Consider the following 27171-nt stretch of genomic DNA (forward strand, 5'->3'; position numbering starts at 1 on the left):
TACAAAAGTCTCATACATTAAATTAGTAAGTAACGCAGCATGCAAGGGATATAAACTATCATAAACAAATTAATAGCCTAATACAAAATTGTTACAAATAAAATCAAATTTAGATTCAAAATTAACTTTTCAATGGTGGCGTGGGCACTTTATAAATGTGGACTATTCCCTTTACAGCACAATAGTTAAGTCGAAGCAAATCAAGAGCAAATATTATATTAGATTGATATTAATATTGTGATTTGCTGTGGGCAATTATAACATCTAAAAATAAATAAAAAATAGATTTAAGATAAATAAAAAATAGATTTAAGTTTAAAATATTTAATGAATATTAAAATTAAAACAAAAGTTTTAGGCTAATAGAATATGTCCGGTCTTTTTAATGTCCTAAATAAAAATTTATGACTTTAATTAGTTAATTAGGCCTAAAAGTTTAATAATATAAATATTTTGATATTTTTTATTTTTACCAATACTTATAATTTTATAATTCAAATTTTATTATTTATTTACTATAATTTTAAAAAATAAAAATTAAATTAAAAATTAAAATGGGGAAATGGGTAGGGGATAGGGATTCCACCTCATCCCCGTCCCCTCCCCGAATAAGAAATTGGGTAAAAAAATTTTTCCATCCCTTCTCCAAATAAGAAATTGGGTATGAAATTATCCCCATACCCTCCCCGAATGGGGAAAATCCCCGAGGATACCCGTCCCCGTGGGGATTTTTGCCATCCCTATTAAGAATGGTGTAAAGGTAATAATGTAAAAGTAAAGAAAAAATAAAGATAGAAATGTGATAGAATTAATAGTAAGAATGTCCTAAAGTATTTTTCAAAATATAAAAAAACTAGACGTACACTTAACTTAAAATATAGGATCTAAATAAACATTTACCTCATACTAACATTCCCTAACCCTAGCAAATCTTGTTTACTCACCAAATTGGGTAGGTTGTAGTCCTACTACTACAGGATTTACATAATACAAAGGGATATGCTCCCAACTCAGTCATTTATGTTACAAGAGTGAGTCCGAATTAATGCATTGTATTGTGATTGCCACGTTCCAATGCTCTTCTTATTTTGCACCATATATTATACATCATATCTCAAAGCACATCCAATAGACATGACTTTTACATCAACTAATTCCTCTTGTCTAGTCAATCAACATGCCCACTTGGTCTCCACATAACGTACGCTCTTGAAATATTCCTAGGATCGAGCATGTTAAGGCCTATTTGGTACCGATTTCAAACCTCTATTTTCATTTTTTTGTTTTATAAATACAATTGAAAAACACGTTTGGTGAGCTAAACTCAGAAACATATTATAAAACAAAAAATTCGGATTCAGTTTTCCAGTTGTAAAGTTGAAAACGTGTTTAATGTGTTTTCAAATGAATTTACAGTTCACACTAAAGAACAAACTACTGAACAAATCTCAAACATTTGTGGCTCGCGTTCTCTTCATCAACAGCTCCCAAAGTCCCTGATCTAAACTCTCCGCACTCATTATCACTCTCTTCTTCCTCTTTCTCTAGATCTACAACACATATCTCTCCCTCTAACTCGATCTGCCAGTCCGTTGCTGCTGCTGCTAGATCCTGCTGCTGCTGCTCTTCCAGTTCGTTGCTGCTGCAGCTACTTCTAGTTCGTTGCTGCTGCTGCTAGATCTCGGTTGTTGCAGCTGCTTTCTTCACTTGCTCTTTGCTCCAGCTACGCGTGCTTGCTGCAATCTGCTCTTCCACTCGCTTGCTGCAACCACTTACTGGTATATTTCTTTCTTTTTTCTATTTGGCTACATTTTGAGTGTAATTTTTTTTATTTAGCTTGGACCCATATCATGTTCAATTCAGCAAATTGGATTCAATTGGGCAAATTGGATGTTGTTATGTTCAATTAGTTTTTTATGCAAATTAATTGGGTGTAGTTCTTGATTATCTTGTGCAAGATTTGCTCTGGTTTTAAGTGGCATGTGGAAACTGTTTTAAGTGGCATGTTCAATTCGACAAATTGGAAACTGTTCTTGATTATTTTCTTTGGATTGTTTCAGATTCTAGGTCGTAGCAATGAGCTTATTTAAATTGTTTCATTTCATACCAAAAAAGCCTATGTATATGAATAAGGATTAAATTTACTTCTTCGCTAGCTATAGTTGCTTTTGTGGAGCTTTTTGATTATTTGAATTCTGTGAATTCTTTGTTTTCTTTCCCAAATGATTCCACTCTATAAAATATATATTGTGCTTGGCTAGAATTTTCTTTTAGATAATTGCATCCTGTACATTGGCTTAACCTGTCAAGAATGAGAATGATGGAAAATGCCTATCTTGGAAAGAATATATTGAGTTACATAGTACCAGTTCCAAATAGAGAGGCTTATGCTTTTTTTTTCATTTCTTTGTTTCTTTTACATGTTATCCAGCTTTAATTTAACAATATTGAATTTTGATTTTGCTTCCGTGTGGATGCTTGGTAGATTGAAAGTGAGAAACTATCTCTTCAAAGGTTCGTGATAAAACCTACAATGGAGCAATATGAAGTTTTAGAGCAGAATTAGTGTGTAGCTATTTGTATGCTGAATTACAGGTCTATCATTGGATTATTAGAAGCAATATGAAGTTTTAGGGCAGAATTAGTGTAGCTATTAATTTAACAATATTTGTATGCTTAATTACAAGCACTTACTTTGATTTTTTTTTATTCATTTTATGAAGTTGTGATTATTAGAATTTTGGATAGGGCTTGTAATAAGGTTTGGACTGTCAAATTTGGAATAACATTGCACATTTGAAACATGTCTTTTTCTACACAAACATGCCGACATGCACATACACTCCATGATCTTTCGAGTAACATTTATTTTGTAATCTACGACATGTTGCTAAACTTACTTTCATGTTATGTTGAATTTAATTAATATTTGATATGTGTTGTTTTTTTTAATTTTTCAAGATATGGATCCACATGATGTTGATGTTGAGGATAAGGCCGATTGGTCTAGCCGGACCGAAAATGCTTTTATTCGTATAGTGCATGACCATGTTAAAAAGGGTGATTTACAAACATCAACCTTTACTAAGAAAATTTGGACCACTATAAGTGATGAGTTATTTGAACAATCCCACAAAAGATTCAATGTAGGGCAACTTAAGTCCAAGTTTAATAGGTTGCGTTAAAAACATCGAGAGTTTTCTGACTTAGTAGTTTATACTAGGTTTGGTTGGGATCCTATTTCAAATACGGTCACAACATCGGAAGCTGTTTGGGCTTAATATATTAAGGTAAAATTATATTTACAGTATATTAAATAGTTTCGTATAAAATTAAAGTATTATTATTTGGTTTTATACACTTTTTTTTTTTCTACAGAGAGTGCCTGTAGTGAAGCCATATCGTAAAAAAGGATTAGAGCACTACCAAACCTTAGGGGAGATATTCAACACCACCACAGCTTCTGGCCATTTGCGTTTTTTATCTAGCCAAGTTCCATTGTCCTCGAATGAGGATTGCGAATTGGAAGAGAATTTCCTTGGTCATGGAGTTCATGTTGATATTGAGGATGACGATTCAATGGAACCTCTTTCCGAGACTAGGACAAAAAAAAGGCCTCGTCGGCCAATTGCAACTGAGCGTGGTAAAAAAAATAAGAGTGAGTTTGACAGTTACTTTAAAATGGCTAGTTCAGTGATGAATGCTAGAATGGAGATGTTTAAGTGCAAAAGTGCGGAGTCAACTTCTCAATGTGTTGAAAAGTTGTCTATTAAAGAGTGTATTGAAGCTATGGAGAAATTGGGAGACATTGATGGAGATACATACAACAAATTGATGGATAAGCTAGTGCCCAGTATTGAGTGGAGAAAGCATTTCTGAGCATGCTTGAGCATAGGAAAAAATATTGGTTAACTAGTTTATAGTTTGTTGTTTAAGATATAATGTGTTTAACTTGGATGTTATTTGGATGTTATTCGTTGTGAATTGTGTGCTTGTTTATTTTATAGTTTGGACTTTGTAATACTTTTATTTGTTGAACTTTATGTTATTTTTATAAGTTGAAATGTGTTTGTTGAACTTTATGTTATTTTTATAAGTTGAAATGTGTTTGTTGAACTTTATTTTATTTTATTCTTGTGAGTTGGAATTTTTTATTTTTTTAGATCAATTATCATATACTTGAAATATAATCTAGGTTTTTTTTTTTAATTAGATCAAAAAAATGAATAAAAACAACAATGCAGATGATGATATTGACAGTTTAACGGATATTGAAGAAGATGTTTTAGAGGTAGCCATTGCTATAAAAATTTATGAGAAACAACAGCGTGCTATTAGAAGGAAATGCTATACAGGACAATTGTCTGGAATTGAATTTGTTCAAGAGTTGTTAAATGGTCATCCGGACAGGATGTATAACATGTTTCGAATGGATAAAGAAGTTTTTATTCGATTATGTTATACACTTGAACATTTACAATTATTAGAGAATGATAGACATGTTTGTATCAAGGAGGCTGTAACAATGTGCTTGTATATATTGTCCCATGGTGCTGTTGTGCGGGTTGTAGCTGAGCGTTTTCAACGTTCACCGGAAACTGTGTTTACACACTTTAAGCGTATGTTAAAAGTATTTTGTCACTTGGCAAATCACATTATAAAACCAAAACCTCAAGGGGAAGCGCCATCAAAGATTAGAAACATTCCAAATTTTTTTTTCCATATTTTAAGGTAAGAAATTTAATACACGTTACTTCAATATTTATGTGACATTAACATTTGGTTAGTAAATTATTAATTTTTTCATATTTTCACAAAAGTGTATCGGTGCAATTGATGGAACCCACATTGCTGCATGGTCACCAGCACAGAAATATATATCATATCGAGATAGAAAGACTCAAGTGACTCAAAATATTATGTGTGCATGTTCTTTTGACATGATGTTTACATTTGTATATATGGGCTGGGAAGGTACCGCCAATGACTCAAGGGTGTTTATGGATGCCTTAAATAGACCAGAATCTGGGTTTCCACTTTTGGAAGAAGGTAAGAATATTGATATATATATATATATGTGTGTGTGTGTGTGTGTGTGTGTGTGTGGTAATATGTTTGGCTTTTATTTTTTAATTAAGTTATGTTTTATTGTTTCTATATTTTAGGATATTACTATGTTGTGGATTCTGGATACATAAATATGAAGGGATTTTTGACACCATATAGAGGTGAGAGATATCATTTACGTGATTATAGAGGACCAGGTCGAGCTCCTAGAAGTCCTCAAGAATTGTTTAATTATAGGCATTCATCATTGCGTAATGTAATTGAGTGATGCTTTGGTGCTTTAAAAGCGCGATTTTCAATTTTAAGGGACATGCATAATTATAGTTTACGTAAGCAACGTCTAATTCTAATTGCATGTTGCGCTTTGCATAATTTTATTCGACGAGAAAATGCAAGTGATAGGTTATTTGAGGACTTTGATGTGCAAGATTTGGTTACCAACGATGAAGGAGACATTAGTAGGCCACTTACTAATATTGATTTATCTCCAGCAAGTGTCGCAGAGATGAATGCTACAAGAGATGGAATTGCAGCTTTTATGTGGCATGATTACATACGTAATGCGTAATGTGTATCATGTAGTTTTTTTATAATTATTTTGTTTAAATCATGTGTTGTAATATATATCTTAATTATATAGTGTAAAAACAATGACAATGTCAAACTTTTTTTAATTAATGCTAATTGTTAAACTTTATTATCATGTAATTTTTTATATTAAATTTGGTTAAATTATTTTGTTGTATTTGTGTGTATTAGCTAAATAGTTATTTTATGACTATAAATATAATGTAAATGATTAGTAAAAACTGTTTTTGAAAAAAGTATTACCAAACGCATATTCTCTGTTTTTATCATTTTCAACTATGTCTACCAAACGCATATTACTGTTTTCATTTTTAAAATATAGGATACAGAAAATGATACCAGACGCATATTTAAATTCGAAATACAGTAACTGCAAAACACCATTTTCATTTTCGTTTTTATTCTCAGAAAATACAGATTCAAAAACAATACCAAACAGGCCCTTAAACACTACAACTACAGAGACTGAATACATATGGATTAAGAAAAGCCAAAGGGTTGAGTTGCGACAGCTACAAATACGATAAAAGAAAATAACAACTAGAAATCCCATTCTCTTTACACAACGTAATGAACAATGTGTCCATGGAGGTAAATTTACCAGGGACTACCTCCTTGCAAGTTACTACAATCATATATATATATACCATTAATAATTGTACCTTTAAGCACTGCATCTGCATTAACTGATATGAAAATATTGGCATAGCATTGTCATTATTCATTCCCTAAGTAAAGCTCCACATGTACAAACAGCTGAGGGATAAACGAGTGCAAAAAGAACACCAATACATCATGGTTTCAGAGTGATATACTGTACATTGAAACAAGAAAATGAAATAAGGATATTAAGTAGCACAAAGCTTATGTTCAGCAGCTCTAAGAGCAACAGCGGCATCAGTGGTAAAGAATGGATTTCCAGTGCCAGCACGAATGCCACTAAATATCACAACTCTTCTTTTTTCAATATGTCGCATGGTTCTTTACCTGCTATATGGTCACCAACCTCTAATAAGCATATGGATCATTTGAGCACCAAAGGCGTCCAAGGCCTGACCAAGGTGACAAATTCAGTGACCATTATAATTTAGCAAACCAATTTCATCACTGTATTAACAAAATAGAAGCATTAAATAGGAGAAAATAAGAATAGAACTGCCAACTTTGTAACACAATAAACAAAACTTCCTTAATTCTGTACTGACCATATGAACATGGTCAATATGTTAACATAATAACAAAACTTCCTCACTCTTTACCAACCATATGAGCATAGTCTTTAACATAATAAACAAAACATCATAATTCTTCACTAACTATACAATCAACATGATAGATTCCAACTATAACTGAAAGATGGAGATGGCAGTTAAAATACAAGGTGAATAACATAGGAATTGCCAAATTTGGTTATGGGTCTATTGAAGCTAGTATCAGAAACACATGAGTCTCCACAAAAAGAAGCTTCAACTTCCAAGAACAATTGCCACCTAAATGTCACATAATAATGAGCATCTACAACCTAAACTTAAAGAGGAACACAAGTAAAGGAACATTTTGAACAATAAAAACATGTAAAAGAGAAAGTTTAGGCAATACCTCTTCCCCAAGACGATAGGCTGTTGCTACTTCCCTGGCAATCTGCATACCCACCTAATAACAGAAACCATATGTAAGGATTTCCCCAGGTAAAAACAACCATATAACACACTAAAATGACACAAACTGTTCATTTGACTAAATATTTCCTTAGTTGCAAAATTTAAACCACATCAAATTATATTTGAAGAGGACAATAGAATTGCACCTTGGTGTCGATATTTTGGCAGCTCCCAACCAGTGTAGAACCACTAACTTTGGACACTACTCTCTGCCATTATAGATTTTGGCGACAAAGTTTGTATATAGGCTCGCAACTAATTATTTTGTTAATTTTTAAATTGCAGCCGTTAGTTTACGTTATGCAAGTCTTGATTGCAATCTAACGGTCATTCCGCAAGATGATAAAAATAAGGGCACGTTACCCTCGGGGCAAAGCAGCTGGACCTGTGGGAAACAAATAGCTAGTGTTTAAAAACTTAAAACTAATATGAATTGAATTAACAAAATTGAATTTCGAAAAAGAAAATTTGATAACCTATAAAACTTTTTTTTCTTCAGAAAAAAAAAACTCTTTTAATCACAAGTGAGTTCTTTCTTGTTATTGAAAATTTTCTGTAGGTGTCAGTATCTATTAGGGATGGTAATGTCAAGCCTGAGCCTTGCTTGATCATTGAAATAAAAGAGCGGACTAAAGAAAAAAAGACTAATCATTTGAATTTTAGGTCAAGCTCAACCCGAATTTAGATAAAAGGTAGGGTCAAGTCGAGTTAGATAAGGCCCGACCCTGGCCCGAATTTAATTGGGCTATAATATTTTAGCCTGAGCCTGATCTATGACATTTAAATTTAGGTTAAAACTGAAAAATTTTAATTAGATCAATTGGGCCAAAATTTAAATATGATCTTTTTGCCTTTTATAGTACCTATGCTTTTGATGCTTAGTAGGGATGGCAATGGGGAGGGGACCAATCTCCCCGCACCCATTCCCGATATTTTGCATATGTCCCCGTTTCCGTCAGAATTATTTGAGAGAATCCACATCCCCTCCCTGAATAATAACAAGGGATCCCCAAGGGTCCCCGATCCCCGAATAACTAATACATTTTTTTATTTTCGATTTTGAGTTAATCATATTAAAATAAAAAATTCAAATAAAGTAAAATTTGAAATATATCTTACATTAATATCTATTACAAAAGTCACATACATTAAATTAGTAAGTAACGCAGCATGTAAGGGATACAAACTTTTTTTACAAACTATTGTGAATAAATTAATAATGTAATACAAAATTGTTACAAATAAAATCGAATTTAGATTCAAAATTAATTTTTTCAATGGTGGCGTGGGCACTTTATAAATGTGGACTATTCCTTTTACATCACAATAGTTAAGTCGGAGCAAATCAAGAGCAAATATTAGATTAAATTAGATTAGATTAAATTAGATATTAAAATTGTGATTCGTTGTGAACAATTATAACATCTAAAAATAAATAAAAAATAGATTTAAGTTTAAAACATTTAATGAATATTAAAATCAAAACAAAATTTTTGGGCTAATAGAATTTACCCAGTTTTTTTAATGTCTTAAATAAAAATTTAGGATTTTAATTAGTTAATTAGGCCTAAAAGTTTAATAATATAAATATTTTGATATTTTTTATTTTTACTAATATTTATAATTTTATAATTCAAATTTTATAATTTATTTACTAGTAATTTTAAAAAATAAAAATAAAATTACAAATTAAAATGGGGAAATAGGTAGGGGATGGGGATTCCACCTCATCCCCATTCCCTCCTCGAATAAGAAATTGGGTATGAAATTATCTTCATACCCTCTCCGAATGAGGAAAATTCCCGAGGGTACCCGTCCCCGTGGGAATTTTTGCCATCCCTAATGCTTAAGCGATTTTGTTATTTTGACAATCAACTGACTCTTAATGGACGAATTCACTAACACTCAAGGGAGATATGTGAAATTAAAACGAAAGAATCTATCATTCTATCTAACTAGAAGAGATATTATTATTTTAAGTTTTTAAAATCTAAAATTTTTTCACATCACTTTATTTATAAAGTTTTTTTACAATTATTTTTTTCACTTAGTATTTCAATTTTTATCATTTTACTACTAAATCACTAAAGTTAATAGAATTTTAATCGAAATTAAAATAAAAGTCTAATTTAACCCTAAACTATGTCAGTTTAATTTAACCCTATAAATTAAAACGACCCAAACTTAATTTAACCCTATAAATTAAAAGATACAAACTTAATTATATATAAAGAAATAATACTTTTATTAATTAATTATTTTAGATAAAATAATCAATTGATAAAATTGTAAATATTATACCTTGTTAAATTCTTAAAATATTGACTATAATAAATTCTTCAAATACACTTTCAGCATCAGTATTTTATTAATGGAGTTAACAATTTAGTAATAAAGTGGTAAAAACTGAAGCATTAATTGAAAAAAATAATTATTATAAATCTTTAATAATAAAGTGATATTTTAGAAAACATTAAATAATAAAACGATAATATCTCAGAAAAGCCACAGCCTCGGGGGAGGTGAGTAAAAATTGCCCACCCATATTCGAACGAAGCTTGCCCTGTACTCTCTAGCCCAACGCATAAAAAAAGAGAGGAGACAGAAAACGAGTAAGGGGGAAGTACAGATAAATTTGGCGGGAAAAACGAGAGAAAATCATGAGCTCGTCGGCGATGGACGCAGAATCACCGGATCTGGTGTGCCAGCTCGACAACGTTCAAGGTTTAGTCGACGCCCTCTCCGCAGTCAGATGGAAACGCCACCAGGTCTGAGAGCAACCACGAGGACTATCTACGTCATGACTTTCTGTTTGGTTCTTAGGAAAATCATGTGAAAAAGTAAGCTTATATATAACTGTTTATCTTTGTTTTCTTTTTTTTCCTTTTTTTTTTTGAAAGTAGGACGCGGTAATTGAATTATCCGAACACGGCATCATTTTGATCGTTGAGGAAACCGGTTGTCTCCAAGCCAAAGTGTATCTTCAGCGCGAGGTATCAAAACGGCGTCGTTTTGTTTCATTCCTAACACCCCCCCCCCCCCGGCCCCACCCACTTTCTTTTTCTAATCTGCCACTTGGAGTTTGGAATGGAATGGAATTGAATTGAATTTGTGTTTTTTTAACTGAGAGTTTTTGGGTTGTGATTGTAGCTTTTTGTAAGATATGAGTATAGCGCACAAGGGCGCCCTAGGTTTGGAGTGAGCTTGGGACTTTTTGCTGATTGCTTAAATACTTTTTCAGCTCCCGGCCATTCTAGCTTGATTGAAATTCGATATCCTGGACCTGACATGCAGCTCCTTGTCAAGTATGCTCCTGTTTCTTTGTTATCAGCATTCGAAATTTTTATGAGTAGTGTGAACAGGGAAGCAAACTAAGCAATTGTTGATTGTAATTAAAGCAGTTTGTAATGACTAACTGAATGTGGTTTTGATTATGAGTAGTGCTAGCCATCCTAAAATTTGATCCCAAATATTGTGCCATCTTATTATTTCACTTGGAACTTGTGAAAATTGTCAATCACTTGATGAATGGCACAGCACATTGCACAACAGTTGGATGAAATTTGAGATAAAATTTTGGGATGTCTATTATTGTTATTCTTTGATTATTTCAAATTCCGGCAATGGTTGGGATAGTTGTGGTGGAAGTCATTTCTTGCATTTTCTGCAATTAGAAAGCCTTATTTTTATATTACGTTGAAAATATTTCAGATTATACAGTTTGAAATAGGAGAGATGGAGGACCTTTGAATATTTCTTCTATAAAATTCTCAAATTTTGTTTCGTCTATATATCTCTTTTCCCAATTTTAGTAGTTGACAATGATCAAGAGTCAATAAACTTGATTGACTAAGCAGAGGGTGCTTTGCCACCTAAATTTGAAAGCCAGTACTTTTAAGTGTTAAAATACTTATATGGGGACAATTGGCAATTTGTTGAAGGCTGCTGGACTCTCACCTTCATAATTCAACTATTTTTTGAATCTATATATAGTAGAATAACTAAAATTATGCCATTACTTACATTTTCCTTTTCTTCAATGCCATGTTAGGTCCGTTGATTCACCGGATGCTTGCATTTATGCAGAAGTAAGGACAAGAATTCCCGACATGATTTCATGGGATTATAATTTTGAACCTGCAGGAAGCACACCTCTCACTTTTACTGTCAAGGTACACTCCCATAGAGAACTCTATAAGGGAGGGCTGGGATTTTCATTTAGTCATTTGTATGCATCAGCTACACTTGAAGCATCCTTATAGCAAAAAACATCATCAAATGTCTTAATGTTTATAATTTCAATTTCATTTCTAAGGTTTTGTACCCAGCATTTTGTAATACATAATAAATTTTATAGAAATGTCTTCTCTATTAGAGGATAATTTTACAAATGGAAATGACTCTTTGACACATGTTCCCATTGTAAGATGATAAATATCATTTGTTTAAGAAATATTTATTCATATAAGATTGTGGAATAATCACAGACTGCGGTCTGTTGACACTGCAGTCCGCAGCATTAAAGGAAGCAATTGATGACCTTGAGTGGCCAGGGTCAAGCATCCAGATTAAACTGCAACCAGTCCCCCCTTCTGTTTCTTTCAAAGGAGAAGGTCATGGAGACTTGCAGGTGTAATTTCAGTTTCACTTACTTCGAAAATATTTGTCCCAAGGTTTTTAGAATTTACAAGCAATATTTGTTGTCTTTTCTGCAGATAGACTTCATGTATTATGTGAATACTGACCTTTTGATAGCGTTTCATTGCGATCGCGAAGTCTCTTACAGGTATCCTTAAGTTTGAATGTATATTCTTGATATTTTATGCATCAGCGCACACTTCTAGCAACCGGTCTTGATGTTTCAACCTATGTTGTGGACAGGTATAAGTACAAATTTCTCCGGGCAACAACTTCCAACTTACCTGGTAGTGTAATTAAAGATAATAGAGGAAGTAAGCTGATAATTGGAAGAGGGGGAATGTTGAAAGTCCAGCACTTGGTTTCTGTTGCCAGAACATCCAATCAACACCCTCATACTGATTCTGCTGGGTATCAGCAACCCAGTCGAATTGCCTATATTGAGTTCTTTGTGAAGCCCGAGGAAGATGAAGACACTATAAATTAGTAGGGTTTTCTTTAAGAGTCCTATGCATTCAAATTTGTCACAACAACCTTTTGGTCTTAATCTCTTATCAGCTATCAGGGATTCTTATTCTGTGTCTCACAGTTGCTTTGCCCTTCTACACTAATCATGAAGCTATGTTCAATCAAACTGGCTGGAAAAGGCAAGTGTACCTCATTTATATTCATTTGCTCTAACTTGTAATTTTGTTTGGGTCCTCCTTTGGTGGAGCAACTCCACCATGGAGTCAAGTCATAATAACCGAAATGGACAGCTATGATAACAAGCGCATACGGCATACTTATTGTAGCCGAAAGTCATAATATCGGGCAACCTGTAGAGCAGGAAGAATCAAATAATCACCAAAGCCAACCACGAACAAAAGAGATCGAACCACAAGCTGTTGGCTTCTTCATCATTGTTGTCCTCCTCTACCTAATCATCACGTTCATCGGCCTTATCCAACAGCATTGCCCTTTCTTTGGGTTTATGCTATGAGGGGTAATGCAGACGAGTAACACTGTTTTTTCTGCTCTTCTGCCAACCAGAATTTGGCTCCGAGGGATTTGGCGACTGCTTTCTTTCATAAGACACAAAAATATCCCGCTTCAGAACATGCATTTTATGGTATAAAAAGTGGGTTATCATACTGAAGAAAGATTTGAGAGAGAGAAACTGCTCCAAATTTTGGGTACATTTGGTTTCCTATATTGACTTTGAATTTATATTTGTTTCTTTTATTTGGTATAATTCTGTTTAGTTGTCAGGAGTTTCTATGAAGATTGGCGTGTACAATAGTCAATAGATGTCCTTATGTTGACTTGGGTAATAGAGTCAACAGTGTTAATGCAATAGAGTCAGAGGGTGGCGTGAGCCTAATAAACTTGGTGGCCTGGGCAAACGGTGGATAATAATAATTCATTCTTATTCCTTGTGTCCCATCTTCAAAGAAGCTCGCAAATTTCCCATGTTCAATCCTCTCAAATTGATGTAGGATGGTTGCATAGGGTAAGAATGGTACTTTTCTTGAATCATAACTGGAGTTATAGGTATCCTTTGATGCATATAATATACTATTTTGAAGTTTTAGCCGTTTGCCCGTGGTTGAGCCAGACATTTCGTCTCTTTCGGGGTTGTCTTGCCATTTATATTTTTTGTTATTTTTTCTATTACTTTCAGAATTTTTATTTTTATTTTTTTAGATATCAAATTTGAGTATCGTTTATTTTGTTTTTCTTATTTAGACTAGGAGACTTTTATTATAAAATAATATTCTAAGTTTGCCTATTTTAATAAATTTACAATATTTAAAATTAGTATAAAGCAGTTCAAAATCCTAGTTTTGTTCATTTCTTATCAATACTATTCTAATTATTCAGAAATTTTGTTTCTCTATCTTTTATCAATCTTTACTTTTTTGTGTTGTTACAAATTCAACACAAAGATCGTACTCTTTTGCAGCTCGAAAGAGTATTCCTTCAGGATCGCTCTGACATTAGCAAAATCTCCAACGGATGCATAATTGAATTGTTCTAATATAGTTCTAATATTGGCAGAAAAACAAAAGCATGATTTACCTGAAAGTGGCAGGGATTGTAGGCCAGAGACTCATGGTTCTAATTCTGGCAGGCTGAGTGAGAAGGCAAAAGCATGTCTCCCTAGTCAAGCTTTTGGTCTTCGGAAACAATGAAAGCTTGCCCATGACCTTCAATATCTTTTCTTCTAATGGCAGCTTAAATAATTCCTCAATGTCAATCTTCATCTTCTCAATCACCTTTTCTGGTACCTCATGATTGATCAACTATTTAGCACTCAAAAAAGAGAACCAAACTTGCTTGTTGATGGATCTCTTCAAATTCTAGTGATTGGACAATTTTGCATGTAAAAGTTGAACAACTGGTTCAAGCTCAAGTGCATGCCCGCATGGGAGAGAAATATCGTACACCAACGTCTGTATAATATTACTGTTTTTGCTGTTGGCGCCATGCTTTTTCAAACCAACTTATCGTGCCAAAAAAAAAAAAAATCCTTTAGGCACCTAATAATCAAAGTTGATTGGTACTAGCTCAACTTTAGTCGTTTTTGTAAAGGTGCTTCTTCCAACAGATACTGTCCTGCAAGGCAGCATGCCAAAAAGGAAATGGAAAATTTTTACAGGCTCGCGCAGCTGATACAATACTCGGCACAGTTTTGCTTACCTAAAGCAATTGCCATTTGCAATTCGTTCATAGGGGTGGGCAAAATACCCAACCCGATCCGATCCAACCTGAAAAATTTTGGATTCACATTGGATTGGGTTGTAAAAGAAACCTGATCGGATGAAAACAGTGAAACCCAATTGGGTTGTGATCGGATCGGGTTTTATCTGAAAACCTGGTCGAGTTGCTTAAAAAATAAAAATAAAAACCCTAAACCTAAGCACACATACACCACAGACACAAATCACAGATTCACATTTCACAATACATACACAAACACAAGTCACAACCCTCCTCTTTACACAAAACACATACACAATCACACCCAACGCCAATGGAGGCCACACAAGTCACAACCTTACCCTCAAGAAGCAAGAAAACACTCTCTAGTCTCCACGCCTGATCGGCTACATGTCCAACCATTCGGGACCTGCTACTGCCCACCCACCCGTCTGCGATCTTCTGCTGTGCGGCCATAGCCATCGATCTACTACTCCAAGCCTCCAACCTAACCCGAGTTTCTCAAGACTTTGAGTTTTGACTTTTGAAGCTTTGATGGTATATATGGTTACTGTGTAGCAAATTAGCATTTAATATTTGATTGTTGTAATTATATATTTTTAAATGTTAGTAATAAAATCAAGAAAATCCTAACCAAATTCAATCCGATTTTTTGTCCCGCGCGCATAGCCACCGATCTACTACTCCAAGCCTCCAACCCGACCCGAGTTTCTCAAGACTTTGAGTTTTGACTTTTGAAGCTTTGATGGTATATATGGTTACTGTGTAGTGAATTAGCATTTAGTATTTGATTGTTGTAATTATATATTTTTAAATGTTAGCAATAAAATCAAGAAAATCCAAACCCAATCCTAACTGATTCAATCCGATTTTTTGTCCCGATCCAATCCGATCCGATCCGAATATATATCGGATTAGATTGGGTCAGATTATAAACTCGGGTTGCATTCGGATTAATTTTTGCCCAACCCAAACAATCCCGAAACCCGATCGGGTTGACTTGAATTCGATTTTGTCCACCCCTAAGTTCACATAGCAAAAGGAATGTACATGTTGGGTAAAACTCGGTGCAAGGGAGAATTTATTAATTGAAATAAGAGGAATACTTATCTATCATGAAAGGGTATTACAAAAATTAAAAAATATAAATGTAATGGATGAAATTTACGAAAGAACAATAAAAGAGAGCACAAAATAGACAATTAACAACACCTATAATTGAGAACGCCATCGGCATCTTAAGAAATAGACATTTGCATATCGTCATGGACTTATTCTACCACATTAGGGGAGGGGAAGGGGAAAAAAAAGCATCATGAAAATTAGTCTTTTTACATTAAATAATCTAAGGTCTTATCTAAAATTGAGTAGCCGTAACTTTTAAGTTACAATTGTTGTGGAAAAAAAATTGTAACTATAAAACAAAAGTAAATAATTTATAGTAAATATAAATTTTAAAAAGATTATTAAGAATATAATGGATTTTTCATTATACAAGTGAAAAATCATATCAACATAATTTATAAGTTACAGCAGTTAGTATTTATCAAACACTTTAATGCTGTAACTTAGAGTTACAACTGCCCAATCTCAATTTCAAAAGCACTCTAACATCTGAAAACATTGTTGCACATGAAATGTTTTCAAAGAAAGTTCAGTCTCACGCTTTGCAAGATTTTTAGGGTGATCTGCTGTGACAAAAAAAAAAAAATAGTGACGTTATGGCAAGAGCTGCACAAATTGGTGGGGGGGGGGGGGGGGGGGGAATAAATTAACACACACAAAAATACGCAAATAAATTTTCGGTTTCGTTCGTTCATTCAAAGGCCAGCATTAATTAATAAAACTAACAAACAAAGAAATCTAAATTTTCAAAAATTAAAATTTAGGAACAACTTATTTACTATAACTAATATTGGAGAGGTAATCAAGTAATTTTATGTATTTTGGGTTAATTAAATGTCACTTTAGTTATGTATTTTGAAAAAAGCCTCTGAAACATCCTTACTATTAAGACTAATGCTAAGTTACATGCATGTACCTTACACCCCTCTCACATGAATAGTGAATGATGTGGGTCCACTCACTATTCATGTGAGAGGGTTGTAAGGTACATGCATGTAATTTAGAGTATTAAATATAAAAGTTACATTCATACTCTTTTTTTTATTAACTTTTATAATAATACCCTTACATAAATCTTGAGACATTAATGAAAAGAAAAAAAAACGGTAATTGATTAAATCAACCCTAAAATTAAAATTAAAATTAAAATTAATGAATTTTTTTTTTGTTAGTATTACATTAAATAAATCGTTCTATATAAAGGATTTAGATTAAATACTTAGCTGATCTTTGCTCAACTTTTCATAATTTTCGATCACACATTCATGTATAGTATAGAAATATACAATTATAAAAGTCAACTCAACATTTAATCCAAATCCATACATAAATTAGCATCCAAGAAGATTTTCTAAAGAATACAATCAGAGCAGATTTATTCCCCTGCGTAGCTAGTTCTCTTTATTGACAAACCTACAGTCGTTCCTGATTTGCCCGTGGTGGCCAGTGAGTACATTTATCTTTCCCACCTTGACAATAGAATTTACAAATGAATCACAGAAGAATTGTTGATCAGAGGCATGTGCCCACACTAGCTGAATTATTTCTCCTTGACGATGGTCTTGAGTCACTAGTAGATTATCTGATGGCAGCAGACCTCTTCCTCGAAGAATGTTGAGGTACTAATGATTGCCAAACCTTGCAGGAGTCGTATAATCAAGCGGCGCCACTTCGTTATCTCTTCCTGATTCAGGGCATATGGACCGTACGATTCTCCGAAATGTTGTTTATATTTTGTATTTATCATAATGTTCTTCTTTAATGTTAACGTCATAGATACTTTGCCTGAAGCTCAGACATCTTGCCTCACCAATTGTGTGGCTACCTATTGACAGTTTATTTTTTTCAAGTCAATTTCAACATTTTACCACAAAATTTGAAACTTGGGATGTAAGATAGTGGCTTGTTAATTCACATTATTTTGATTGAACCTGATAAAGCAACCAAGTCTCTAATGTCAAGACCTTGATGTTCAAAATTTGCAATAAGAGTCTCCAGAGAGGAATTGGGAAAAGGAATGTACTTTTTGGCTCCGTCAAAGCTCGCTTTCAGTGAATCTGTCCTTCCAAGCAAGACCTTCCATGTCAGTCCTCCTCTCTGATAATATAAAAGTCAGAGGCTTGTAAGTATATCACTAAACTTGTAAGAGAAGCATTGGAGTTGGCCCGGCCGAACATAAACAACAATCTATATCATTATTGCAAGTCTAATTGAACTCTAAGAGTTATGAAGTCTTTTATTTTAACTTCTATCACTTACATTAGCTTTTATATAAATACACATATTGTACCTAAATTTTGTATGTGAGAGACATGGAAGTTTATATAAGACATGGAAGTATATATAACGTATTAGAAAATACAATAATAGCTATCGAATCGATAGTAATATCCCAACAAACATTGGCTAAACATACAATAATAGATCTCGGATCGAATCGATAAACATTGGCATAAACATACATTGGCATGAGGATTTTTCCTTAAATTCTCATGCCAAAGCAACGTAACTTATTGTAATCCGCTGAATAGAGACAGTGACATAACCTGCTTCTGCGTTTGGAGATGCGTTCGGGGATCAAAAAGGTTAGGTACGCTTTCAGATTTAATGTTGAATATGCACGAATATCTACAAAACGAAATGTGGAGAGAGTTACATTACATACCAAAGCAACAGCATCACGAGCGGCAATGGTTAGAATATCAGAGCACATGAAATTGTGTGGGGACATGCATCTTCTAAAATGAACTTGATCTCATCAATCACTTCGAATCCTCACACAGATAAGAGAGATGATGGGATCAAATGTAACCATGAGAAAGCAATCATGAAAGTGCAAGCGTAGGAGTGATGCTGCCATGCGAGGATCTTTAACCACGGCATTCTCGACAATACGTCTGATAATCTCTTCTGCTAAGGGGCATGTCTCTTTGTAGTAATCCTGAACAAGAACTCCATCACCTTCACCCGAAATCTTTCTTCCATGCAACATGAACATCAATACAATCAACAATAGTATCCTTATATTCTCCATTGAGTGATTCAGCACGTACAAGTTAAACAATTGGTTCAAGATCAAGTGCACGCGGAGAGGATTGTTGCACTAACATCTCTATCACATATATATCGTGCCTGCAGAGCTTGACAATGATGTTTTCTTGTACTGTTCTTGATATTGCTACTATGTGTCAAAACCAACTTCTCTTGCAAAAAATCCCTTTTGGCTCTTAATATTCAAAGTTGATGCAACTAACTGAAGCTAATTATTCTTTTCTTTAGGTCATTTTATAAAGATGTTTCTTCCAGAGTCTATTGGGTTGTGAAAATTGGCCAGCCAGGGTTTATAGCTAGGTAGCTTGGTGCAATATTATGCGCAAAATCTTCATCATACAACATCATCAAACCAGAATATCTAAGATAGCCTCATGGCTTTGGTATCAAAATATTATTAGTCAATTTTCCAGCCTAACCATATAGTATAATATTCCCAAGGGAAAAAAAAATGTTAAAAAGTAAATTTTTCCTCATTCAATTGAATTTGTATTCCATAAAACAAACTCAATTGAGTGTTTCCTTCTCCAATTTTCAAAGGAACTTGAGAAAAACTGGACAAATTAAAAGAAAAAAACACATCAGGTATTTGTATTGTCTGTGAACCACAATGGAGTTAGAACTGTAAACTAGATGACTGAAAATGAGTTTCCAACACCATCCCAAAAAGGGAAGAAAATTTACAAGTTTAATACTTGACAAAGCTATCGACATACAGACCCACAAGCATCCCAGTCAAAACTGATAGACCCCACTAGAAGCATTATTCTTTTTCAGAGCTATCTGAAGAAGAGCCAAAAAAGAGAAAAAAAAAATGTTGTTTACGGTCTATAGATTCACCTGCCCTAAACAAGTATTTTGGCACATTGCTATATCTATATATTGACTATGTATCAAGTATTATGTGACTCAAGGCTATACAGAACACTTCTTTTCCTTGCTATTGTCACAAGGATTTGATTTTGTTCGTGCTTCAACCTGAAGGTGGATGTCGATACCCGTATATCGATTTGATGTCAACTTCTAATGTTAGCCAAACAACTTGCGGTCCCCTGCTACAGAAAGAAGGGGGAGAAAAGAAAAAAAGAAGTGTTATCATATGTATGCAAGAGTAAGTAGATTTATATAAAGTGGCATCAACTATGTCCTTTCTGGTAAAACAACTATGACCAGAGAACTATAGAAACGAAGAAAAATGCAATTTCTGACTTTTCTACAACTATGAAACAACGCAAGCTGGGCCCAGGCCGGGCCTCGATTCAGAAAGATGAAGGGCCCAATAGTCTAAATAGGGGGTTACAAATCCCCCATGTCACATCTAAGATTAAGACAAACAGCTTCTTGAAAAACCGTAGATGAAAGAAGATTTCTGATGCTTAGTCACAACATGAGATCAACCATTGCTTAATTTCAAGTTGAAGAACATGGTCCCAAGTTATGTTAAACGAAAGTCGACATATTCTACCTGGTATTCTACCTGGTAATTGCTGAAGCTCTAGTTCCCCATCTTCATCTAAGAAAATATCAGGATGTACTACTGCAGAGCTGACATTGAGTGCTCTCTTCAACTTTCGATGGTCTAAGACCTCAACTTGAACCAAGAACGTTGAACTAACAGGCCGATGATCAGAGAGTAGTATCTCTGCCCGCGTGTAAGCAAGTTGTTTTATGCCTTTTCCTAGCCAAAGTATACGATCACACCTGCATAACATTCCATGTAAAGGAACTAGCCTGATCATTCAAGATATAATAATTATAAAGGTCTATTCACTAGTACAACAAAAAGGCTGACATATATTACCATGCTGGAGATCTTTTCTTCTCCCCTTCTTTTGGGTTCTCACCAACATATCTATCAGAATTTATTTCGTATTTGTAAGTTGGTGGAAAGTTTATCACTCCCTCTTTCCATCCCTCAAACACATGCCCACTGTGGAGTTCTTTGCTTAGCTGCAAAAAAAACAAAGCAATTAAACAATTTTACCATCAGAAGATAAGGCATGTTTGCGACTACAAAATTTTGAAATGAATTAGAGGCAGACATCACTTACATGGAAACTCAAACAATTTTGGTAAATCATCTGTAATGATTATAAATCAGGTTTGTCTAATAAAATATAAAACCCACTAACAAGTAATTGTGCTAGGCAATCACAAAAATCATATGTTAAAAAAAAATCGTTCACCTCGGAAATGATTCCTTTTTTGGTTGAGAGGCTATAGAGCAAAAATGCTTAGAGGCAATAAATTTGTTCTTCGAATTCACAACAGTTCTTTACCTAATAAGTGATAAGGTCATTCGTGTTCTACTGTGAGTGAAATCTGATTATGTTTATAGCATCCGAGTTATACCAAAATGTGATAAACAGGAAAGGTTTATTAAAAATGAACTGCTAGCTTAGTGAGTACAAAAAGGGAAAGTGAATAATTTTGTCAACGTTGTGTGCAAGTCTACCTGATCACTGTTGATAAGCTTATCCCACCGCTTCTGAGCAACAAGCTCCCGAACTTCTGTGTCCATCATATTGAGACGATAATTCAAATCCCCAAACCAGAATATCTGACTGTTTAAAGAAGGGGAAAATAGTAAACACATGTTCCATGCAACTAATAAAATTTCTCAGGTACAAATGTGAAATTTATCAGCAATACTTGAGTACCAGATTACCAGAATGATGTTGATTGTATAATTTAGTTGAATAAGATAATCCGCAATAAATATCATACAAAATTACCTTGAATTCCATGAAAGCATATTAATATACAAAAACATGGATTCTTGATCAAGTTAATGTTATGCGCCCCACAGAAATTTCAAATGGAGCTTGTGTAAATAAATTATATATTATTTGAAACTCAAATCCCAAGAATGCTCACTCATGAGATGGAATTGTCTGTGGTTGATCTGTATCGAAGACTGATGAGAAACGGGTACGTCGTATGATTTCAGAGACATCAGAGTTACGCCTTTGTTCGGCCCCATCTGTCTGACCAGAGGTCAAATGAGAACAAACAAAGCACAGCCGTGATTGGAACAGAGTCATGCTGACTGAAACAGATCCCTGCATCAGAAACCTCAACTTAGATGTAAATTGCAGTGACAGCAAGTATATTCACTTTATAAATGCTTATAACACGATCCCAATTAATGTAATTCCTGGGACAGGTTGTCAAAAGTCATATTCACTAATGTTTAGGAGGTGTTAAATGTCCCAATCATGACACAAATGTACTACTATATTAGTGTTTATAGGGGGAAAAAAATACATCCATGCTTTTGTGCTTCAGAAAAAATACAACCACAAATACTTTATCTTCCCTATAATTTCTAGTTTATCTTCACTTTATAACTGCTTATAACACGATCCCAATTAATGTAATTCCTGGGACAGGTTGTCAAAAGTCATATTCACTAATGTTTAGGAGGTGTTAAATGTCCCAATCACGACACAAATGTACTACTATATTAGTGTTTATAGGGGAAAAAAATGCATCCATGCTTTTGTGCTTCAGAAAAAATACAACCACAAATACTTTAACTTCCCTATAATTTCTAGTTTGTAAGGTGGAGCACTATTAGCATGAAAGAATTGTGTTACCTTGTTTCCCATGTAGCCCATAAGACCAACTCCAACAGGTGAGACCTTTAAATTGTTTATGTGTCTTCTCAACCGCTTACGCACCCAAATTGACACATATATCCCAACCATTTGCTTGCTGACAATTCGGACATACTTAGGACGTGACTTTGCAGTATCTCTAATGGCCGCATCATTATGTTTCTCCTTTGGTGTCTCAGAGAAGGCATCAAACTCCTCATCAGAAAAACCATCGGACACATCAGATACGGACTCAACAACTTCAGGCTCCTCCTGCTGCTCCATCCAGGTTGAGACTAGGTTTCCATAGCTGTGGTGTGACCTTTTCAATCCATTTCCATTTATTGCAAAATGTTGAGGACTCAACATTGGCGGATTGTCCACCAAAGTAAAGCCGATTCTTGCAGAACTGCTGAACACCCTCCGCAATTTCAAATTGGATGAGATGACTTGAGGGGTTGCATCCAATGAATGTTCAGGCCAGTCTAATCTACGATCGTAGTCGACACCATATATTCTACTCAAATGTAAGTTTTTACCAATACTAATAACTTTCTTCAAATCTTCTCGTCCAACATTGCAACCATTTGTAATACTAGCATACTCCTCGCTAGTAATCCCCAAAGGGAGATCATCAATCTCGTCAGCAAGTTCATCAGCAAGTTCGTCAGCAACAGAGGAGGTTCTTAGCACTGGAGAAGGTGGGGCACTGTAGCTTTTGTATTTATTTTCAGGTTCCGCAGATTTATTCAGGGTTCTGCGAATGATTGCCTCCCATTTTGGAATTGGCCTGCTACTCTCTGCCCCCAGAACGTTACCAGCATTCAGAGGGACTACCTCTTGAAAGCTGCGAAAAGTAGATATTATTAACATGAGATTAAAACCTCCAATGCATATAATAATATGGCACAGCTGTGTGCTACAATATCATTTATTTTAGATTGTGTTTTGTTTATTTCTTTTTTTGACACTTCCATTGAATTTATGCCAAGTCAGTTTCAATAAATAGCTTGAACGTGTAGAATAACTCCTTTAAAATACCTCAAATCAACACCAATCCATCATCTGCATCTAGATTTTGGGAGTTTTCATGTCTGAAACCAGTAGTACTCCCTTAAAATGACATAAGCATTAAGCCAATCATTTTACCTAAAACATGTGTTTAGTTTAGCTAGATTTAAAAAGGGATGTATGTGCCTCATAGCAGCATTAAAAAAATAAGACCCAATTCTAAAAATGCCGATTGATCTGATTGATGAGGAATCTATTGCCAAGACAGATCAATAGGTCATTAAACCTAACCTAGTCTCATTGTTCAAACTTATGCAGCCTTAAGGTTTACACTGCGCGTTCCATTAACTCAAGCATTACAATGTTGTTTGTGATGTGATAGAACTATTCCAATCTATTTAACTGCACATGCACAAGGAACTATTATGAAAAACAAACTGGAACTTCAAGCAAGATGTTGCTAACTGAATAGCACGATGGACAGATTGACACGACAGCCATAACAAAGGCAGACAGGATGCACTCACTGTTCACCAAAGTATGAAATACACACCCAAAAATGTAAATATCTGCTGGCTCTTGGGTGCAAAGCCAGTCATCAATATCAAGATCTTCGTATGGTTGTCTTCCAGCAACGTTCCAAGTCCCTATTGTTACCCTGCACACAACCGAGTATCAAGAAGCTTTCTCAGTCAGAATCACACAGATAGTTATGGCTGAGTTAGCTAATTAAGCGAGTTACAGCCAAACCTCACATCCTTGGTATTTATATACTGCACACGCAGTGTTTCTGATTTCCCTCTCCTGTGTCTTAAGTGATAGCCCTTAGAAGGTGTCTCTGGACCAAAGAAACACCAAAGCAATTTGAGACTCACAAGTAATCAAGTGAAAAACTGATTAGGTCTTCAAGATAATTAAACTTCTCATGGAATTGACTAAAAACTTTGCAGGAACTGGACTCTATTTAGGTCCAGAGATTTAAATGAAACAAAAACTTTTTAAACACTTTTAAGAAGGATATTTATGTCTTTCACCCAGAAACTAATAAAACAAGAACAGGGATTTTTCTAAATGGCTTCTTTTCTTCATTTCCATCACAAAAATCAATACCTGAGCTCATCTTCAAGTCCTAGACTAATTCATGGTCACACCAAAATTCTAGAATTTCACCCAAATTTAAGAGCGACTGATACTTAAACAATTAGATATTAAAAAGAAAAACAGAGCAAAGAAAAAAGAGATAGATAATTTATATAGCAAGGCACCAAATAACAAAAAAAATGTTTTATAAACAAGAAAAGGAAAAAAAGGCACGAGAATTTCATATCGAGATTCTGTAGGAATGAACACTGGAGGAAAGATACAGGAATCTGATAATAGTAGAGATGATAAAATAATTGCTTTTGATAGTAAAAAATAATAATAATAATAATAATAATCAAGAAAGAAAAAGAGTTTGATCCTAGCAAGACCAAAGTAGACATATAGAATACAACCTGAAATTTGGCTTTGACAATCTGAATGGTTCTCCTGAGCCTTATGTAGATGATCTTCTCGTATGTGCACCCTTGCATCTTTAACAGAGCAAGCTGGAAAATTTTTTTTGGCAGAAAACAATATCAACAACAAAAAAAGCACCAGAAACACAGAAACAACCAACCAATGTAAACATTTCGCAACCGTACCATCATCTTCACTTTCAGTTTCCGTGTCAATCTCATCTTCGCTAAAATCATACACCTTTGGCTTTATATTCAACCATTTCTTCATCACAATGGAAGGCCAAAAAGCCTGCAACAGAAAGTGAATCTTCGAATGAGTCTAAATGCTGGTTCCTAAAAATCACAAAAAGTTATATCAGAACAAGTACCAGAGAGCCAAAAGGCACACCTCAGAACGCTTTCCTCTCTGGGTTCTCATTGTCTCACAGGATCAAATTTCCGAATGGAATCCAACTAACAACTACTCGAATATGGAACCAGGCACTGGAATCCAACTCTGACTATTTAAGGGCATTAATGTTTAAATAAGAGGCATTAGAGACCATTAAAAAACAAGATCTAACGGTGGCCAAGTTTGGTGCCAAACACAAGGAAGATTCACACTAAGTTACCAAATAGAAAGGACAGAGAAAAAAGTGTGGACATATTGAACAGACATACACGCACAGCCTCAACTTGCTCAAAAAGAAATACCCAAGGGACATCCCTCTCACATATCCAAAACATCATAGCAACACTATCACTGAAAAATCAATAAAACTGAAGATAAAAACAAACCCATAAAAAATCAAAAATATCACTATCATTGTCACACAATGGTAAAGTCTAATCCAAAAATTAAAAGATGCCACAGCCATTATTAGTTTCAGCAATGCAAAGAAAGAAAAACAAAAGTTGGGTTAACCCAGAAGCTGATTACACCTACGAATTAAGAAAATCCAACCGGGCTATTAACAATCACACAAATTGAAACCCCGAATAAATAAAATATATATAGCTTTAAACAAGTCGGTATCCATCCCCACCAGATGTCTAAAAGCAAATTTAGGAACTTACACAGTTATATACAACTAAAGACAAATCAAATACTGAAAACGACACAATCATTTAAAGATAAGAAAAACAAAGTGTAAAAAAATAATGATAATATTAAATGATCATACATACCATTACAAGATTGGCAAAGACCCCACCATGCTTGAAACAGGTAATTACCCAGTTAAACTAACCAAAGGTTGACACTAAAAAATGGAAGTTCAAGTCAAAGGGGTAATCAAAATGAGTAAAAAAACTACAATTAGAAAGAAAACAAAGGACTAAAAAAGAATTAGGACAGCTGTGAACAGATTGGTTGGACGGTTATCATATTAACGGAAATATGTATAATAAATAAATAATACTAAAATATGTGCATGAAAAGATTGATTAATGAATTTAGAACTGATTCAAAGGGACCAGCTTCACATAATAAAAGGTTGGTTCAAGCTCAGCGCACTATATGTGAAAGTAAATGACTTGCCTTCAGTTGAAAAAATAAAAAAAATAATAATAAAAAGTCCACTTTTTATATGTATTTTGTTTTTATTTGTTTATGAATTGTTGGATGATGTGGTGAGGTGACTGAAGAAGTTGATTTTGAGAATAAAGAAGACTTCTTTTATAAGAAAACCATGCAAGCAAGATCTTTATTTTTCAATACCTTTCGAATTATAGTATAATCTCGATAAATTAATAAAAATTTATTATTTAAGTGAATATTAATTAACTGAATTACAATTAAACGTATATTGCAATTCAGGGCTAACAAACTAACCTATTGAAGATTTATTAATGTATGTCAATTAATTAGGAAAAAAAATCAAACTGGTTTAACCAGAACCAGCTGGAAGTTCTAAAGATGTGGATAAGCTGGAAGTGTGTACGGCAAGGTATACTGTTTGTAGAGGGAACAGAGTAATGTTCAATTACACTGCATGTCTGAATTATGATTTTCTTTTTTTTTTTGTATTGTTGGTGCGGACTTTGCTGATTTTTGAATTGTTCGTACAACACGTGTGTTTAATTATAAATAAAAATTTAATTTGTGTTTTTTTTTTTCCTTTATACGTCTGTATGAAAAAAAGTATATGTCTTGTAGAAGTTTATACCAAAACAAACTCCCGTTGTTTTTAAAATATACAAACCAATAAAATTTTTGACAATTAATCAATTAATTTCTTATTATAA

General features: G+C 34.1%; 2 protein-coding genes and 1 pseudogene across 11 annotated transcripts; 1 reads left to right on the forward strand and 2 right to left on the reverse strand.

The window, feature by feature from the left end:
* Window positions 1-9817: 9817 nt before the first annotated feature.
* LOC18043603 lies at window positions 9818-13230 on the forward strand. Of its 3 annotated transcripts, XM_006436719.2 has the most exons (7): window positions 9818-10084; window positions 10220-10309; window positions 10467-10621; window positions 11368-11488; window positions 11827-11946; window positions 12032-12102; window positions 12198-13230. In XM_006436719.2, the coding sequence occupies exons 1-7, from the start codon at window positions 9977-9979 to the stop codon at window positions 12439-12441; spliced, it is 909 nt and encodes a 302-aa protein (XP_006436782.1). In that variant the 5' UTR covers window positions 9818-9976; the 3' UTR covers window positions 12442-13230. The 3 variants fall into 3 exon arrangements, with proteins under 3 accessions (XP_006436782.1, XP_024041063.1, XP_024041064.1); XM_024185295.1 differs by lacking the exon at window positions 10220-10309 and having other exon boundaries at window positions 9993-10156; window positions 10558-10621; XM_024185296.1 differs by lacking the exon at window positions 9818-10084 and having other exon boundaries at window positions 10224-10309; window positions 10558-10621.
* Window positions 13231-17173: 3943 nt separating this feature from the next.
* LOC112099084 lies at window positions 17174-18816 on the reverse strand (annotated as a pseudogene).
* A 647-nt stretch (window positions 18817-19463) lies between these two features.
* Window positions 19464-26863, reverse strand: LOC18044844 (type I inositol polyphosphate 5-phosphatase 2). Of its 8 annotated transcripts, XM_024185914.1 has the most exons (12): window positions 26113-26863; window positions 25334-25445; window positions 25129-25234; window positions 24940-25032; window positions 24194-24281; window positions 23997-24101; window positions 22433-23279; window positions 21711-21895; window positions 21289-21397; window positions 20635-20783; window positions 20299-20534; window positions 19464-19888 (listed from the first exon to the last, which is right to left on the reverse strand). In XM_024185914.1, the coding sequence occupies exons 2-12, from the start codon at window positions 25361-25363 to the stop codon at window positions 19863-19865; spliced, it is 1974 nt and encodes a 657-aa protein (XP_024041682.1). In that variant the 5' UTR covers window positions 25364-25445; window positions 26113-26863; the 3' UTR covers window positions 19464-19862. The 8 variants fall into 8 exon arrangements, with proteins under 8 accessions (XP_024041682.1, XP_024041684.1, XP_024041685.1 ...); XM_024185916.1 differs by lacking the exon at window positions 25334-25445; XM_024185917.1 differs by lacking the exon at window positions 25334-25445 and having other exon boundaries at window positions 25129-25278.
* Between the last annotated feature and the right edge of the window lie 308 nt (window positions 26864-27171).

Source organism: Citrus clementina, unplaced genomic scaffold, assembly GCF_000493195.1.
Source record: "Citrus clementina cultivar Clemenules unplaced genomic scaffold, Citrus_clementina_v1.0 scaffold_4, whole genome shotgun sequence".
Classification (NCBI taxonomy): domain Eukaryota; kingdom Viridiplantae; phylum Streptophyta; class Magnoliopsida; order Sapindales; family Rutaceae; genus Citrus; species Citrus x clementina.

Excerpts from the sequence above, each read along its gene's own strand:
- LOC18043603 (XM_006436719.2), top strand. The coding sequence starts at position 9,977 with ATGAGCTCGTCGGCGATGGACGCAGAATCACCGGATCTGGTGTGCCAG. Across the intron at positions 10,622-11,367 it reads GACATGCAGCTCCTTGTCAA|GTCCGTTGATTCACCGGATG; the intron begins GTATGCTCCTGT and ends ATGCCATGTTAG. Across the intron at positions 11,489-11,826 it reads CTCTCACTTTTACTGTCAAG|TCCGCAGCATTAAAGGAAGC; the intron begins GTACACTCCCAT and ends TTGACACTGCAG.
- LOC18044844 (XM_024185914.1), bottom strand. The coding sequence starts at position 25,363 with ATGAGAACCCAGAGAGGAAAGCGTTCTGAG. Across the intron at positions 24,102-24,193 it reads ATAAATACCAAGGATGTGAG|GGTAACAATAGGGACTTGGA; the intron begins GTTTGGCTGTAA and ends GGTTGTGTGCAG. Across the intron at positions 20,535-20,634 it reads AAGAAAAGATCTCCAGCATG|GTGTGATCGTATACTTTGGC; the intron begins GTAATATATGTC and ends AATGTTATGCAG.